General features: G+C 40.1%; 2 protein-coding genes across 2 annotated transcripts in view; one reads left to right on the top strand and one right to left on the bottom strand.

Annotated features, from left to right (window-relative positions):
• PIGK (phosphatidylinositol glycan anchor biosynthesis class K) overlaps window positions 1-9,469 on the top strand; it is a 95,480-nt gene extending 86,011 nt beyond the window's left edge. The window contains exons 11-12 of the mRNA XM_065673604.1: window positions 2,888-3,028; window positions 7,829-9,469. Of these exons, the coding sequence (XP_065529676.1) occupies window positions 2,888-2,998 (111 nt within the window). The 3' untranslated portion in view covers window positions 2,999-3,028; window positions 7,829-9,469. The remainder of the gene's footprint in view (window positions 1-2,887; window positions 3,029-7,828) is intronic.
• ST6GALNAC5 (ST6 N-acetylgalactosaminide alpha-2,6-sialyltransferase 5) overlaps window positions 1-18,223 on the bottom strand; it is a 73,017-nt gene that overhangs the window by 3,613 nt on the left and 51,181 nt on the right. The window contains exons 3-4 of the mRNA XM_065673608.1: window positions 9,928-10,337; window positions 4,488-4,595 (exon numbers count right to left, since the gene is read on the bottom strand). Of these exons, the coding sequence (XP_065529680.1) occupies window positions 4,488-4,595; window positions 9,928-10,337 (518 nt within the window). The remainder of the gene's footprint in view (window positions 1-4,487; window positions 4,596-9,927; window positions 10,338-18,223) is intronic.

Raw genomic sequence — 18,223 nt, 5'->3', positions numbered from 1 at the left:
TTCTGGATTCCACTAGATTGCACGCTAGTAAGGCTTGCATTTGAACTCTGGCTTGAGTAGCTACACCATAACCCAAATTAACTGTACTGTGTTATCTTCTAACTTTGCAATTAGCTTGTGTCACCAGCAAATGAAATGCATGAGTAATTTCTATACGGAAATTGCTTGCCACCTCATTTATTAACGTTAAAACAGATGCTGTTTTATCACTGACTGATACTGGACATTAATCAGTATTTTGTCAGACTTTGCATGCATATTAATGTCACAGCTGGGCAAATCTAGGAAAGTTCCTCTGTAAAATACGCTGTAGTTCCTGCCTAACAGCCTGCCAGCACAGCAACCGCCTAAGCACTTGTAACCAGTGTCAGTCTTCTACTGTTTGCCACTTCAGTGCACATTTTCCCACAGATGGTATCCACCCACAGTGAAAGCTGAAAATACAGCAAACAGTGTTTGCCTCATAAGAAACAAGGCAGAAAAACAAGGGCATCCCGTATCACATTTTGGTCAACATCTTCTTTTACAGATGAAGAGATATTATGAATCAACCCACTGAAGCTATATGTACACTTTGTAAAATAATTTGTATTTTGAAGGGTGAATAAAGGGTCACTAATATGTTGAGTGATGGGCAAGGTGCTATGCCAGGACTGTGAAGCTTTCCTGGATATTTTTTTGCCTTCTATTCCTAGGATCCCATTTCTCTGAGCTCTGGAAGAGTCCTGTTTGCCAAACCAATAATGCATTTTGTTATTAAGGTAATGAAGTCAGATTCAGGCATATGGATGAAAGGGCATGACTGTCTCCCACACAGTTTACAGTCCTGTGAGCACCCCTTCTTCCATTAAGCCCCAGGAAGCGTAAACTAGCAACAACTGCTTCTCTGCATTTGATTTAAAGCAATTGAAAGAGGAGAGGGGGAGGTAAGAAAACACTAGATTTAAAAGCTGTACCCAAAGGAATAAATTAAAGGATTTCAAATGCCAATTTTCAGGCACATTATCACAGATGGGAAATGGCCTGGCAGTCAAATGAGGATTCTTACAGGAAAATGATCTGGTTCCATAATTGGAGCAAAAATTATTCATATTAGTTAAAATAAGGCTTACAATTAAGCTTTAAGTTTCTGGTAGTTCAAAAAGGCCCATGAAGAGGAGGGGGGTTAAAGAGTGCTTTTCTCACTAATACTTCAAGTCTTCCTTGTGTGCATGAGTAGCCAGAGATACCTGCAAGGAATCAGCCTCTTGCTGCTACAGATACTCTAGTGTTGGAGTTACTACAAGCTGCATTAAGGCTTGTCTGTGTCCTTCCCGCATACTGCCGATGCTGCAGAGCCACCACAAAGAAGAGCAGCAGCACTGAAGTGCCTTCAGGAATGGTGGTGCAATCTGTGCACCACCATCTACTGCTTTCATAGGGAGGCAAGAGGAAAATCCTCCATATCCCAGTTTAGAAGGGAGTGCTGTGCATACAGCAGGCTCCTAAAGGGAGCTCGAAGAGGGAAATGGTTCCTCTCTGTGGTGTTAGTTTGCTCCAGCAAAGGCTAGGACTGAGCACTGGAAAAATACATCAGGGTGGCTTGTCTTCCTTGTGAGAGGTGCACATGCTCTCCAAAATATTTGCAATGTACAAGGAAGCACAGGGTTTCATCTTACTCTAAAATGTACAAGTCAGATGTATTTAACAGCATGAGAGCAGTATTAAAGCCATTAACCCTTACGACAGCATAAATCTGTAGCAAAATAAAGGGATCCAAAGAAACATATAGCTTTGCTGTAAAGTACTAAAAATTTATAATAATCAAGTCACCAATTCCAGTTCAGCTATAAAAATCAATGTCCAGTGAAAGTAAATAGAAATGAACCTAAAAAACGTTGTTGCAATTAATAGTGACAAATCTTTTAGTCTGTACTCCAGACTCCTTCACCAGGCTAATTTCCCTGCACGGGTGGGATTCAATTTCGTTAATGATCTTAAGCTAATAATGTGTAGCAGAATCAACAGTATGATATTCACGGTACCTTTGAGATGTCCTTCACGTTACAGATGTGATACTAATGGAGTTCCATGACAGTGATCACCCACACTCATTACTTACTCCACAAATTAATACTTAAAAAATAATGGGTACTGCTGCAGTTTAAATTTGGAGATACTAACTCTGAATAGAGAAAAGAGGTTTGGGTTTATTTTAATCTAGGTGATTCTTCTGTTGCACAGCAACTCAAGTACATATACCATCTTGTGCACACACATGAGAAATAGGGTGGGGTTTGTTGTTCGGGGGTTCGTTTGGTTTTTGTTTTGTTCTTTTTCATGATAGGTTTGTATTTTGTCTGACTGAAAACCAGGAAATGTGGCTTAAAATTGCACAACATTTCTGTCTTTCTACTATTTTGTTGTCTTACTTCTTTGAAAGGAAGCACTGTTTAACTTCCTAATGAGTGGCTGAAGAGCAAACTAAGAAGGTTAACTGTATTTATGGGAAGAGATTCCTTTTGTAGATCTTCATGGATAGCTTCTTCAGCAACTGCAGTTTCCCCCTTCATCACATGACAAATAAACCTGAAGTAAAGATACTTTATATTCTTTTCATTAAGAAATGACCTTTTCCCTTTTGTAAAAAGGGTGAGTGTACCTTTATGTTAGGATTATTTTATGCAGGCTGTAAGCATTATTACAGCTATCAGTGGTAGGATTGAGTACAGCCTTTTTTGTGTTATAATTTAGTATTATATCCATTTTATTTTAGGATGTATACTAATATAAAATGTAATAAAAATAAAATGTATCAGCTTTATGAAAGCCTTTCATATGGTCTCTAACTTTACCTGAAAAGTTAGTATTGAACTTTGCAGTGAATTGCGGTCTTCTGCATTTTCAGATCATCAGCTTATTCAGGAATTACTTCCATGTGCCACTGGAATACTTCTGGAGTAAAACAGACCAGCCACTTACAGAAACTGAAGAAGTGTATCTTGGCCAACTGCAGTGACAGGAGAACTGAAATGCTGTGCTGTGGAAGGTATTTATGTTGTCTGGAATATCTGATCTGCTTTGTTATTTTCCTTGGAGAATTTATAACGAAATCTGGCAGTACATCACAGCATTTATCATTAGGGTTCTGTTATAATTTGTAGAAATTATCACAAAGTGGTATTTAGTGTTGACATTTGATTGCGTAATTTCTTCAGGGATTTCTGCTATGTGCCCAGGACAAATGCAGATTCCTGAATGATCCTTTCAGTGCTCAGAAGGAAGTCAAAGCAGTCCTGTTCTCTGACAGATGAGCTAACCTGCCACTGCAGCCTTGCTCCCCTTGCCCCTGGAAAGCATCTTGAATTAGTCAATGGACCAGACCTCAGTGAGATCACTCTATTTGAAACAGAAAATTCAAACAAGTACTTCTTAGTGAAAAGGATTCATGAGCAGTTGACAAAGCACTGCACTGATGCCATTGTTCCAGGCTGCCAGTACCAGCTCTGTGTGCATCACTGGTCACCGAACAGTGCAGATGGGATCAGGACGAGGTGTGGGAACACAAGTACATTTTTCTGAAAGCCCAGTGCCAGGCCTAGGAATAGATGGACAGGTGATAGTTAAGTCAGTATAAAGACTGTTGATGTAAAACAAATCTGTATGAATTTATACTAGATCAGTACTTTGCATCATGTGGCTAAATGTGATTTTGGTCCCGTAGCTGAAATCCTGAAGACTGTTTCCCTGTATCACTGATCCATAGCAGGAAACCTTAACCGGCACCTTGCATCTAAGTGGCAAATATGTCTGAAGGCACAACATATCCATAAAATGTACCCAAGCTGTTAGTTCATAAACGTTGTGAAAGGGTGTAGTGATTTAAGCTCAGCTTCCACTGGCAGAATTTGTGTGCTGCTGCTTCTGCCACTTGCAGCCCATGCCCTGAATGCCCCAAATGGGTGATTACAGGACTGATCATCTATTCTGTGTAGGTCCAAATCCTGTTTGGTTTTTGGTTTTGATTTTTTTTGGGGGGGGATTATCTAGGAAGCTAGTTGACTGGAAGACTGGGATTTATGTGACAGATACAACAATTTTAATTGAGCTGCATAGAAAGTTCTATTTAGAAACTAGTCACTGTGAGATCTCTGTTCCACTATTAGCTGGGGGGAAACTTTAAAAACAAAAGTAATGTTTTCCAGTTCTACTTTTTTTCAGACTAATTTCATGCCAATTATTGCATTACTTTTAGCTGATAAATATTCAGAGACTAAACGAAACCAGCAAGATGGATTAACTCTCCCACACTACAAACAACATTTTTAAATATTTTATGTAACATAATTAAATGCTGTTTGTTGTCTTCAGAATCAGATCTTTGGACGTGTTAATTAATTGCTTTAAGAGGGCTAAAGATGCTGCAGAGAAAAAAAATTAAAAGATTCAGATATTTATCTGTAGCGTTCAACCTTGTTGGCTAATAATGGTTCCAAAATAATTCCTACCTGCAGAAATCCGGTGGCACCATGCCATAAACATTTATCCTGTCACAGAGCTCTAATGCGATAGACATTGTGAACCAGCCCGTGCTAAGCCAAGTGTTGGATATCTTCCTGAAAGCAAAAACATAATTAAGTTTCTAGGCTGACAAATAATTCGTGATATATCTGAAGCAATTTCTGGGCATTTTATTTTATTCTTGTGAAAGGTTATGAAAATTGGGCAACCAAGACTACTTTGCTTGTGCACCTTTTAAAGCTTTTGCTAGTGTCTTCTGTCAGCAGGCTAATCTATGCAGAAACTGTCCTTGCTGTAATTAATTTTGGGCACAGCAATGTTAATATTTAGCTGACCTTTTGTTAAGTTTATTGTAAGTGACTGAATCTCCATGTGCTATATTTATAATCTTCTGCTAGTAATGTATACACATCTATAATCACTTACATAATAAGTGCTCAGGAAGATGCATCATAAGGGGTAAAAGAGGGCTGCTTAAAATGCTGCCTCCCACAGCATGCAGAGGAGTGTGTCTGCTGGAGTGAGACTGAGCCTCAAGTGCTTGGTCTAACCCTCTTTCCTCTTACCCTGTCCATGATTTGGTTTCTAGAAGCTCCCAGAACCTCACTGTGACCGCTGGCAGGAAACTCTTAGTTAGCTGCTATGCCTGTCCCTTAGCCAGCTTGGGAGTGAACCTGCCCAGAGTTCCCTCCCTGCCTGGTGGGCCCTCTGAATATGAGTGACAGTGCTGCAAGGGAGCCCTCTAAGGCAGCTCCTTTCCTGGCCTTCTCTGCAAGATGGGAGAAATCTTTAAAAGAAGCACAACTGATCCCAGAATTATTTATGCAAAAATAGGAGAGATCTCCATGTAACTGCTCACAGATGAAAGAGATTTAGAAGCTGTGCTTAAACTTTGCTGTAGCACAGGTTCTGATCTGCAAAATGGCAACAGTAATGTTTGGTCTTCCTAGCATTTGCCAGTTGTTGCTGTTTAGTGTGCAAGAGCTGGGTACTGTAATGGTTACTGGTTGCATGGCACGTACACCGAAAGTCCTGGTCCTATGTTAACTTCATGCGCTGTCTCTATGCTGGGGGAATGTTGGCAGTCTTGTAACAGGAGGGTCAAGGCAATGCCAGAGAGAAGCATGTCTTAAAGGTGTTGTAAAGGCATGTTTAGGGGCAGCCCTAAAGGACCGAGTTGGGCACGTCTCTTAGAAATGGAGGCACATAAAGTTGGGTATTTGCTCCAGAAAAAACAAGTTCACTCAAAGTCTCTCTTCAAATGTTGCTAAAGGAGACAACTGGCCTCCCTAATGGCTCCCCCCTCAGCTAAAGAAGTCCTGCAGGAAGAAGTTCAAGCTGGTGTCATCTGTGAGCCAGAAAGGCCTCAGATTCCTGATGGCAGCCTGTCACAGTGATTGGCTGTCCTTTCATCTCTTGCTAAAACTGAGGTACCATGAGAGCAAGCGCAGGCTTATGGATGGCTTGTGTGCTGTATCACATTGTACTAATGTGGAATGTACACTAACCCCATTCTACTACACCTATATCTGCCTGACACCTGTGAAGTTTTGTGAGTCCCCCCAAAAAAGCATAGCAAAGAACTCTCATCAGAGCAGTCACCCAGGAATCCCAGGTCTTGACCTCAGCCCAGGGCCGTCTTTTACAGTGACAGCAGAATGCACCACAATCCTGGAAACAGTGACTTGAAGCCACAACAGCTACTGTGAGCAAGTGCCAGTGATCGCTAACGAGTAATTTGGTAGGAAAGCAGCTTCCTAAGCTAATGCTGAACAAGTTGGTTCCAAGTAGGTCACTTAAGGGCAGCAGGAGGGAGATGTTTTGAGCACTGTCAGATTAAGGAATGCCTTATATGAAGGTTCCCAGTTTCCTCGGTGAGTTACACTATTATAAAGAAAAAAACCCCAAGTGGTAATATCAATACCTGCTGCTTAAAAGGCACTTCTAAACATATGGGAACTCTTTAACAAAAAGTGTCTGAAGGATGCTTGAGAGCCTATGTAGTTTGTCCTGTCCTTTGTTGGGCATCTTGACAGTGTGTGAACACCTGAAATGTAGATTTTTATTGCTCCTGACATATAGGCTTTCAGGCTAAGCTAGCATTTGGAGAATAACATGATTTAAGCATCTCATTAGTTCCAATTATGGAGGCTTATTTATTTTCTGAATTTGCACTTAAGCTTGGGGGTGGTGGTGCAATTTGTCACATTGTCATGGCTGGGTCATAAGCTCAGCAGAGGCCTTCAGGCACTGAAACAATACAGTGAAACCAGTAAATAATTTTTGGCTCAAAATTATTAGGAAAGGGAGAGATAGGAAAAAGCCTAAAAAAAAAATTGCTTTCCTGCCACTGGAGAGTTCCTGAGCCTGTGAATTGCTAGGTAAATCAGGAACACGGTCAGGCTAAGAGTACTTTGGAGTAATGTGCACAATGCCACTGTTTTAGCTGTCTAAGACTTTACATTCCAAAACCAAGGGAGCAATTATATCTAGACCATGACCGAAGTGGCTGTGCTTTACACAGGTCCAGCAACCCAGCTAGGCTGCCTGCCGGGTCAGTTTTCTTTTTGCTTACACACACGTACTTTGTAATTTAATGTTTTAAATAAATAGGAGAAAAACTGAATTTAAATAAACTAGCTTAAAAGCTAAGCAATGAAATAAAATTTAAAACTTACTCAAGTATCACTCTAGCCTCTTTAAATACCATGTCTGTAGGACAGCAACACAGACAGGGTTACCGTGTCTTGCCTTTTCATTGAAGATCTGAACAACAGTCCAACAAAAGAATACTGTTTTTATACCTACTCAGCTGTAATGGAAGAATATGAAGAACTGTCATGTGCTTATTAGGGGAAATTATCAGATATTCTTTTATATCCTGAACTAACACACTGTGCTGATAATTCTGTAGTGCACACTAAATTACAATTAAAGGCCTTTCTGCTCCACCAAAATCTCATTTATAATCTCTACGGAAATACTCTTCCTGCAGTTATTTCATTTATGCTTCCTTTATCTAATTACTGTAATATTGGTTCTGAATCATATTTTCTTAATGTACCCTTATTCAATTATAAAGTTATTTTGAAGTACAGGTACTTTATAATACCAAGTATATTGCTCTGCAGCCTTTGTCATTCACCAAACAATTTAAGTGGCAGTGTTTTCTGAAGGTTTCCCTTCATTTCAAAATCAGGTGGGTTTTTTATGAAAAGCACAATACATCCAATTACCTTTATTCTCATCATTCTCAAGACAGAAATGAATGGTTTGATCATTGCAACCTTGTAATCAGGCTTCTCTCTCCCTCCTTTGTTTTTTGCAGGCACTAATGTCAAGAGCTCAGCAGAAACCTCACAGGGAACAGCAAGCAGTGTTCTGGGCTGTACAATGCTCTGCTCCTGCCCCCACAGCTACATAAATTTTCTCCCCTAATTCCTTCCTACCCGTGTTTCTTTTCATCTTCCCTCTCTTTTGCTGTACTGCCTATTCATTTATTTTCATCTCCTGTTTTAATCTTCTTAGTCCTTCAAGTATGCTGTATGTGCCCTCTAAAGGAGCAGTTTGTATACAGCAGAGCCTGTGATTTCTTAAAAGCAACAGGACCTGTTCATGCAGCTGAATTTTGCTAGTGTTCACATGCCCTTGATTCACACTGGGAGTATAGGGTGCCCATGACTGAGTCCGCTATAAACTGGTTATAATGTCATTAATGTCTCAAATGTCATTAATGTCTCAAATGCCTTGAGACTGTTTCAGAAACCAAGACTGAGCCTGGTGCCTGTGCAGAAACAGAAATGCTTTCATCACATGCACAGCTATAGGCCTCTTGCTCCAGATGGGTGATACAGAACCAGAAAGATGAGCTTGCACAGCAAATATCAGGAAAGGAATAGGACTGTGGCTCTCCCTGGCAGAACTGACCAGACTGAAGCAGAGGAGGTAACTTGTTCCTCAAAACTGGGAACTGCAAGTGATCTTATACTGGAAGAGTAATCCAGGAAAGGAGGTGGCAGTGTGCACTCCTTGTGTAAAGGATCTGACCCTTAGGACTGATGGTGGGCCATGGTACAGTGCGACTACAACTCTGTTAACTTACATGCCTTTGCAAACAGCGGGCATACAAATAGATAATCCTTTGCACTGTTCTTGAAGGGTTCAAATGCTTAATTCACCTTCTTGCTTCACTGTACTTTAGATGAACAAACCTGGGAAAGACTGTAATACATCAGAACTGGCAGGGTATCTCCCCTTAGTATCCCTCCTTCTCGTTCTGACAGAGGCAGTCTCTGGCAGAGACCCACAAGCACGGCTTTGAAGACAAAGAGAAAAGGACCTTTAATGGTAAGAAACTGACCAAGTTATTGTGAGTCAGTCAAGAACTTAGATGCATAGTATGATCCACTATAACCGAACAGAGCTCTGCAAGCAAACTGAGGGGGTATGACAAAAGCAGCAAAATGCCAAGCAAAGATACAGTCACCGTCAGCTAAGAGGATACAAAAGCTTCCTTTAACACTGGTTCTGCCTTTGTTGTGCAGCCCAGAAAACACAGTCTGTGCTCTTGAGTCCTCCCTGCCACACACTTTGGTGTGTATGTATAGTATTTGTGAAGCTAGAAAATCTCACTATGAATTACTGCACAATAAACCTACCTCTTCATTTGTACCTAAGTGGTGGGGACCCTGTTCCACTTTTACAGCAGCATATTTAATAAGTAAAAAATAGGAGTTCATTAAAAATAAATTTATTTCTTGCTAGGAAGTCTTTGGTTTAAATGTCCATTTTCAGACATTATATGTGAAAATGCTCAAGTCCTGCAGTGGGTCACTTACTAAACTTTGATTTGAAGATCTGCCTACAAGTCATAAACAGTCTCGTAAAGATGTAACTATTGTAATAACTTTCCTTTTCCCAGTTGGAAGTATAAGATGAACTGTTTTGAAGCACCTAATGTATAACTAATGTTTATTTGTTTTACAAGAAGCTTTACAGCTGCAATGTTCCAAGAATGCTTAAATTCAATAAACAGCTATTATAATTCACTGAATGGTGACATTTCCTCTATAAGAAAACATAACCTATCCCTTCTGATTTTTCAGAATCGTTAAAAAAAAAAACTTTCAGGTATATTACCCCAAAGTGAGACTTAAAACAGCTCCTGCCTCCTTGGCTGTGTAAACAGTACATCCAGATTCTGGTATTCAAAGTTGATGAGGCAATATTCTATACAAATTATTTTGATGCATATTTTTTACTTATGTTACAAGTGATGTTATTTGGCATGTCACATTATATTACAACTCATGAGGCAGAGGATTTAATGGGTGTGATGGTCCCTCTGAGCAGATCTGAAATTGGTATAAACTATGTTATTTTACTACTGTATAAATATCCCCCAAATGTATCCACATAAGTTCTCACCTGTCTTTCCCAGTTTCCTGTTTAAAAAGGTCATCAAATTGAAGCATCTTGTGGCGAGAAATCATATATGCTTTTAATTGAGGAAGTATCTGATTCATCAGCTGCAGGTTGTTATACACCAAGCCTTTACCATCTCTCCTCATGTAGCTGCTAGGACCCCAGAAGATAAACACAGCACCGTGGCTCATATTTAAGAGTTCGTTGCGATTTCGCAAAATCCTCTGAATACTGGAGTGTGCAATGACTCGAAGGCTCGTTTTGTTTCCCACATCTTTTCCATAACCTCGAGTAGGTGCATCATTCATTCGTATTACACACTCTGTCTCGTCGATTCTGTCACCTTGTTTACTTCCCAGAAGGTGTCCAGAGCTGGTTACCAATGCACAGCTCTTGCAGTGCATTTTTAAAGGCTGCAAAGACATACATACTTCAAAATTAGCTGTAGACATCTTCATACTCACTACATGACAACTATGTTCTACATGTACATGGCATATTTTACAGCAAATATCTCAGTGCACTTTACATAATTCTCTGCCAGCAGTTTTCCCAAATAACTGGGGTTTCATTATCTGCACATTTTGTAGATGGGGAAAAATGTTAAGATCATCTAGTTCCAATCTCCCTGCCATGGGCAGGGACACCTCATGCTAAACCATGTCACCCAAAGCTCTGTCCAACCTGGCCTTGAACACCGCCAGGGATGGAGCATTCACAACTTCCCTGGGCAACCCATTCCAGTGCCTCACCACCCTAACAGTAAAAAACTTCTTCCTTATATCTAAGTCCACTGTTTAAATCCTCTTTTCCACTGCTGCTTCATACAGAGTACTCACAGCAGCTTCTATACTATTCTTGGCTGCCAGGACTGTACTTCCACTTGCCATAAATGAGCTATTATTAGAGCATTTTTGATTCTTCCCTTTCAGTCTTTTGCAAGACATAATCAATTTTAAGTCCTCGTTAGCACAGGTGTGCTTTTCAACCTTGGGGTCAGGGAATTTTGCTACGGGAAGAGAGCTATACCTTGGTGCAACCCTTCCATGCTATTTCCAAGTTGCTATAGAACAAGTGTTCTTGTGCCACTGTGTTTCAAGTCAGAGCTGGTCATTAATGTCTGTGTATATTTTACATGACAGGGAGTTAGTGCATTGAACTTTTTCTAGCTTGTCAGGTCATGTTTAAAAGTTACACAATAAAATGGAACAAGGAGGTTCCTGATCAGTGAACGGCTGACCTAATGGAATCAGGAGAGTAAAACAGGCTTTCATGAAAATGAAAATGCATGACAAATCATATAACTGAATTATGCCACCAATACAGATATAAGTAAGATAAGTATGAAACTGTATCTGCTGCTCAGCATGAGAACTAAAAAGGGGCAAAGGGTTATCCTCAAACTGCTACTTTGTAACAAGAATACAATAAACTGGGAGGTAAAGACTGTTTAAAAAGGTGGCCTTCCAGGAAACAGTTATCTCGCAGCATTTAAGCCCAGTAACATTATATTACAGAACATACATAGTGTGTGTCTTCTCCTTTCTTTGAAAAAAAACAAGTGAAACAAACAACCCCAAAACCAAAACTGGCAGACTGAACTGTGGTTGCTCACTGGTCCAGGCTCCCTTGGAAGGCCATTTGGATCTACTGATCTTCTTCCTTAAGGATGTCCATCAGAAATTTCTTTTCATTGCTAACCATACCATCAGAAATTTCTTTTCATTGCTAACCATACAGAATGGCATTCCAATACCCTCCTGGTGAGTAACAGGTTGGCTTAATTCCAGAGGCTCCAAATCAGGCACACAACATGCGGAGAGCAGTTGTCTCCTGCACTGTGGCACTGGCCTGATCCTGTAATACCAAGTAGATCGAGTGTACCAAGGAGGTGACAGTATTCATTGCTCTGAAGAGTGCTAGCAACCTAAGCCTATCTTTTACAAGGGCCTCAACACCTCGGGATCAAGCCCTGGGGTCTCCATGGCAGCTTGTTGTTCATGCTATTATAAACATGGCTAGCATACCTCCAGGTGTAAATTTACTTGGTGGGTTTATTAGCAACCAGGGGACATTATGGTGACATACAATTACACTTAATATCAACCACATGTATATTGGAATCAAATAACTAAATCACTGTGAAGTGAGGCACAGCTTAAAACTCTAAAGCTGAAAAGAAGACATAGCCTAGGTTTGAGATTATCTCAGACTTTCATTCCAAAATGCTTGGGCCCCAGTATTTGAAGGGGATATGTTACTTAAGTAACTTGGTTTTAATTTTGAAGGTAATAAGTGGTTGTAGTCTGAGCCTTTCTTCTATGAGAATAGCTAATGAATGATTAAATGCTTTTTAGTTAAAGAGAGAGTCTATGTAATGATACAACCAATAAGCTTTGTATCTCCATCTTCCCCAGACTGTTAAGAAAGTCCCGTTTCTTTCACATACAAGGATTGTAATCCTGAGCTAATGATATGGGTAGAAATGTTCATGCCTTTGTGAGCCAAGGTTCCTAATGCAGTATTTACATGCATTTTCCTTTAAGCTTTCATCTGCCAGTTTGATGAATTACCAAGCAAAAGCTCTAAGGTGAACTAGCTGCTCCACCATCATGCTTGGGAAAGCAAGATGAAGTGCTAATGAGGTTAAAGGAAATGTAGTCAGCACCAATATTAACACACATGGGTTTGAATATCCACATAGCAAGACATGTTCACCTAAACAATCTCTGCTGGTTTCTGGCCTACTGAGCTACGACTTGTTTCTTTTAAAAGTCTGCCAGAGAATCCATCAGTTGTTAGAAAATGAGGGCCACCATCAGTGGAGCTGTGGAAACTTGGGGAGGGAGGGTGAGTGAGGAGATGTCAGCATTTGCTAAATGCCAAACATTAACACCCCCCAAAACACCTGTCCCAGATCTTGTTTGAAAACTGTTTCTTCTGGGAAAAAGTCTTTAGACTGAGAGATATTCAGGTATTGCCCCGCTACTTGAATGATGCATGGGGGCTGAGCCCATGTACCTGCTCCGGGCAAGTCATTTTCAGTCACCTCACTCAGACGCTTTCAGATGTCTACAAAACTCACACCTAAAAACTGTCAGATGAATTCACAGCCAACAGCCACAACAGTCTCCTACCAGCTGTTTATAATGCTTTGACAATATTGAAAGCAAGGGGGGAAAAAGCTGTTGGCTGTAATATCATCTCATTGGGAGGCAGCAGTTGCACTAGAAATGCCATCTACTTAAGCAATAGTAATGGAAGCACAAGGCAGTTCTTTGGGATTGATGACCAGCTGGGAGAAGTTGATGGCCTGAGAATAACCAGGGGCCATTAAGCCAGAAGAACATTAGCTCCACAGAAAGCTCTGTTACAGTAATTATTACAGTGATGTTTGGGAAAAAAGGCAAACAAAAAAAAAAGCAAACCCATGACATATGAGTTACATTTTAGGTAGGAGATGCAGCTCTTGCTTCATGAGCCTTGCTTCAAAATGACCAAAAAACGGATGGGGTGAGAGGCAGGTGAGTTTTATGGCATCTATATTAATTACCTTGACATGTAGCATACTGGGCTTGTAAAAGCTGCTGACACTCAGTCATACCCATTGTCAGTAAGCAGCCACAGTTCCATATGTACCTGAACCACATGTACAGCACCTTGCACAACATGGCAGTGCGTGTGGCTATTTGGGCAACACAAGGCAGTCATATCAACACTGATGGCACTGAGACAGTGAACAAGTCAAGAATTAGCCACAAAAATTGCCCAAATTACCTCTCAGTTCCAGTCACCTAAATATACATACAGGGAGAGGGAGAAGAGAGGGTACAGGACAGCAAGCTCACAGCGTGAGAAACCCGGAAGACGGCAAAATCAGTTGCTGCTTTTCTGGGCTATCCCAAGGGAATGAAGGGAGCAGGTGAACCTTGCTGTTAAACCCCATAGTAGCACCTTAACCCTGTAACAAACGAGTGCAACCTTGCACCACTGTAAGTATCACAGGCCAAACTAACTCCTGGCAACTTTCAGTTACATAGATTATAGCCTGGGAAGTACTGCTGCTATATCACATACCTCTGATTTGTTTAATACCAACCAACAGACAAACAGAAACAAAAAACAATGCCACAATTGTTTCTGTATATTCCAATTTGAGGCAATCTGCTCTGTTATTGACTTTCAAATCTATGTTGTTCAATGTTAGAAAAATGTTACTTTCAGACACTTTATTGCTCAAAATAAATCGATGGAAAAATGTTACTCCTGATTCAAAATATGTTACTCCTAGATATAATTATTTTCTTTGCGATGCAATCAAATTATTTTTTTTTTCCCTTATAGAAGTCTTTTACTTTTAAAGCAGATTTAGAAAACAAGACAATTCCTTCCAGTAAAATCAGGAAACCCTGGCAAATACATTTTTTCCTATACAGAGTACTTAATGACCTACTTTCAAACCCCTGGGTTCAGATCACTCCATTACCAGCAGTATAGAGTATTTTATCTTGGGAAAAAAATAGCAAACAGCAACCAACCAACCGATCAAGAACAAACCCAAGATCTTCTGGAGTGAAGAACACTTCACTACAGAGTTTAGCAGAAAAAGACTGCCTGTCAGTCCATGAACACCAGCATTCCTCACAGATACATCTAGAAAAACTATAGATGACTTCAAAATAAATATATTGTGAAGGAGAAAGAGAGACTGAGAAATGTTAAAGAATATCCAAATTCCTTTCGGATGAATGACCTTTAACTAAGCATTTGAGACTTACTTAGGGCTTTTTCTTGACTGCTGGGTCAGCAGCCACTGGCAACAACACTGCGTAATTAATACATTTCCAGTAATTCAGTATTCTGCGCTGGCAGCTTCAGTTCTAACTTTTTACTTGCAGCTTTAAGCTGCTTTGAGGTTTCTTACAACCCGCTGGCTTGGGACCACTGCTCCACTAGGCTGGTTCCTCCTTCCCAGTTTTCCTCTCCCGGAGGCTTTGAGGACAATCTCCCTGTCACAATGGGCACCCCAACCTCTGCAGGAGCTCCAGGCATCCCCAGCCCATTGCTGGCAAGTGACAAGTGGCTGCTCCAGCTCTTGTGAGCCCCTGTCACTCAGCCCTGCTCCAAGTATAAAGCTTCTCTACCCATTACATCCATCCCTCATAAGCAAGCTCTACATACTGTTTCTACCTGATTGCCTCTTTCCTTAATGTTTTCCCTAGAAGACTGACAATTATAAAGGCCAAATCTGCTTTTTTTTTTTGAGAAATTCCTAACAATCAATCACCTTACAGTAGAATAGAAACCCTGAATCCTCACACTTGTGGATTAACTTCTGTAAGTCAACACAGCAAACTGTGGGGCTCAACCTGTCTCGTTGGTGAAGTACAGCTGCACTACACTGCACTGCACTGCAGTAGTGATTTCTACAATGCAAGTACTCTGAGAGACATGTTCCTGTGAAAATAATGCAAGATCCCTGATTATTTTTGCTTTGTCATATGTTGATGTTTCATAAAAATATGACAACAACTAAAAATGAAAATACATACAAGCACAAAGAGTTTGCTTTGCTATTTTTCCAGTCCCATCTACCTGACACACTATGAAATGATGCTCTCAAACTAGCCTCCGAACAGTAAAAAATCATTCAGATGCATAGCGGGACATTTTAGGTAACACTTCTGTATATAAAAAGCTGGAACAAAAACCCAGACTGAAACGCTTAACGCGTGAAGAGAATTCTGAACTTCAACCAACTTCAACTTGCTCTGGTACATACCCTTTTCAAGTCTCTGGGAGTTTTGATTTTGTGGTGCCAAGTTCTGATCTAAGAGATGATTTTGCTTTGACTTCGACATTTTCACATGTATGTTCAGATGCAGAGTGTAGCTTAATTCCTACACTCTGCATGTCACCTCAGACTTCCCCCTCAAGCTTTGTGTATTTTTATTCTTTAACCCTTATGCTAGCAGGTACAGAGACCTCTTAAAGAGGGGGAAGAAAAATCCTCTGAGCAAACACATTTATAAGTTTTGTTGAGCTAGACATCTGGAATGTTGGAGCAAACTGCATTATCACTGAACTAAAAGCACTGATTGTCTTGAAAGCTATATCCTAGTGACTGATACCACACAAGTAAACAGAAAGGGTAGGAGATACCGCTGGCCCAACATTGTTCATCCTTATGCAAATTTAAATAACGAGCATTTGCAGCAAAACTTTGCAATTCAAAAAAGGCCTGGCAAGTCTGTTCATAAAGATAAATGCATGTCTGCTTAACAAGATAAAAGATAAAACAAACGAATTTCTTATTACTTCTGTTTCTTGGGCTGTGGAGCTTGCATATGCAAATATTACTGAAACATTAGCATCTTCATTTCCCATTGATTCTTCAGAGTTAATTATATAACTGGACTCTGCCTTCAGATATTTGATAAGTAGAAACAGTGAAATAACCAACCTTCAGCAAATGCATTTATTACAGTAGTGATCACAGCACCCTAGGCTTTATTCCTCCAAGGAATGGAGTATTTTTGTTTTCCATGATACTATACTGATGGGCATCTGCAAAACCTGTAATAAAAGTACAATCATTCTATTTTAAAAAGGCCCTTAGACACGTCTAATTCAATTTCAAAACATGAGGCTGTATTATGAAAAGAAAAATAGAAAAACAAATGTACTCCATAAAGCTTTCACTGGGATAATTTTCTTAGAAAAAGTACTGTTAAGCGCATTAGTCACTGAAGAGTCTTCTGCTTGTGTGAAGTGTTTTCCGGCACATTAACTCTTTTTCAGGGAACTGCCTGCTAGTCAAAGCTTCCATTAGATTAATTAAAATATGGCTCCTCTCACTGGAAAGAAAAGGCATGAGTTTGGTTACAGGACATTGACCACCTACAGAAACTGAGCCCTTTCTAGTTATATAAAATACACGCAGCAGCAGCACACGAGACTGAACAACAAGATAACTTTTAGTATATGAAGCACATTTCTCTTCTTATTTGGAAGCATGATTACAGGTGCTGATGTTTTCCCCTAAGCCACCTGAAGTGAATATAAGGTGCAACCTTGCAAATTGTCAGCACATATAAAGCTAAGATTTAGAGAGTAGTTTCTATCCTGCATCCTATAAATGTGTCCCATGAGGAAGATTAGTATCAATCATAGGCTTATTGGAGAGGGAGATAGGATACAATGATAACCTGAAGCTATCAACTAGAGTAATGGTCTAAGAAGAAAAAGCAATCAGAGAAAGAAAAGAATATCGTCAACGAAAGACAGAACTGGAAAATCAGGCAGGAATGTATCACATTGATGAACATGAGCTGTTATACAAGAGAGAGAATCATATGAACAATATACAGGCTCTAAAGAAATGGTTATTACCTAATGTTTATCTTAAAAGGAGTGCAAATAGACATCCATATTACATCAAACTCCTTTACTTTTGTTCTGCAGCTAAAATACTTGCACTAATATGCAATAAAGCCACAAGCGTGGTATCTTACTATGCAAAATGTTACCACTGAAGTGTCAGAAAAACAGGAATTATTTCAACAGCCTACAAAAAAGGGTATTGGACAGTGGATTTTTGCTTCAGGAAGTTTTCACACAAATTTCTCTTATCTGCTTTGGTATGTTTTGGCAACCCTTTCCAGTTCAAATGCTCCCTGGACATACTCCCTCAGCTGCTCTCTCTGCACGTGTCATGGATGAGCAAAGGTGCTTTTGAGCTTTGGGTTCAACAACACACAACGTTGTACCACCTCCACAGCACGATCCCAAGGTAGCCTCCATAATCATATTGATACTAAAGACAGATGCTAGAAACAGGTACTGGCAGCAAAACTGGTCAAAACATCCAGATGAAAACATTTTGGAAACAGATGTTTAAAAATACCTCTATCTTTCACTATGTATCACTGTAGTATTAACTGGGTTTGGACTACAACTAGATTTGGAAAACAATCCTCTGAATTCAAGGGTCAGCTCTTGGCATTTTTTTGGGTTTTTTTAAAGGGTCTGAAGCATTCCAAACATGTCTCTCCTATTGTTTACTATTATCACAGTTCTGATCAGGAGACACTTAGTGGATGGAAACATTCAGCACTGAAATGTGCCTACTGAGGGATAATTAGACAAGTACAGGAGATTGCACTCTGTCTGCCAACATGGCATTGCTTCTCCAAAGAGATGCTCTTCAATTCATAGCAGGATGTTGAAACTATCTTCTGAGTAAGTTATGGGTAAATAAGTTCGGGTGAGAAAGGACAAGGTTAACTCCCAGTTTCTG

Source organism: Lathamus discolor, chromosome 3 (assembly GCF_037157495.1).
Source record: "Lathamus discolor isolate bLatDis1 chromosome 3, bLatDis1.hap1, whole genome shotgun sequence".
Classification (NCBI taxonomy): domain Eukaryota; kingdom Metazoa; phylum Chordata; class Aves; order Psittaciformes; family Psittacidae; genus Lathamus; species Lathamus discolor.
This window is presented reverse-complemented; position numbering and strand designations above follow the sequence as displayed.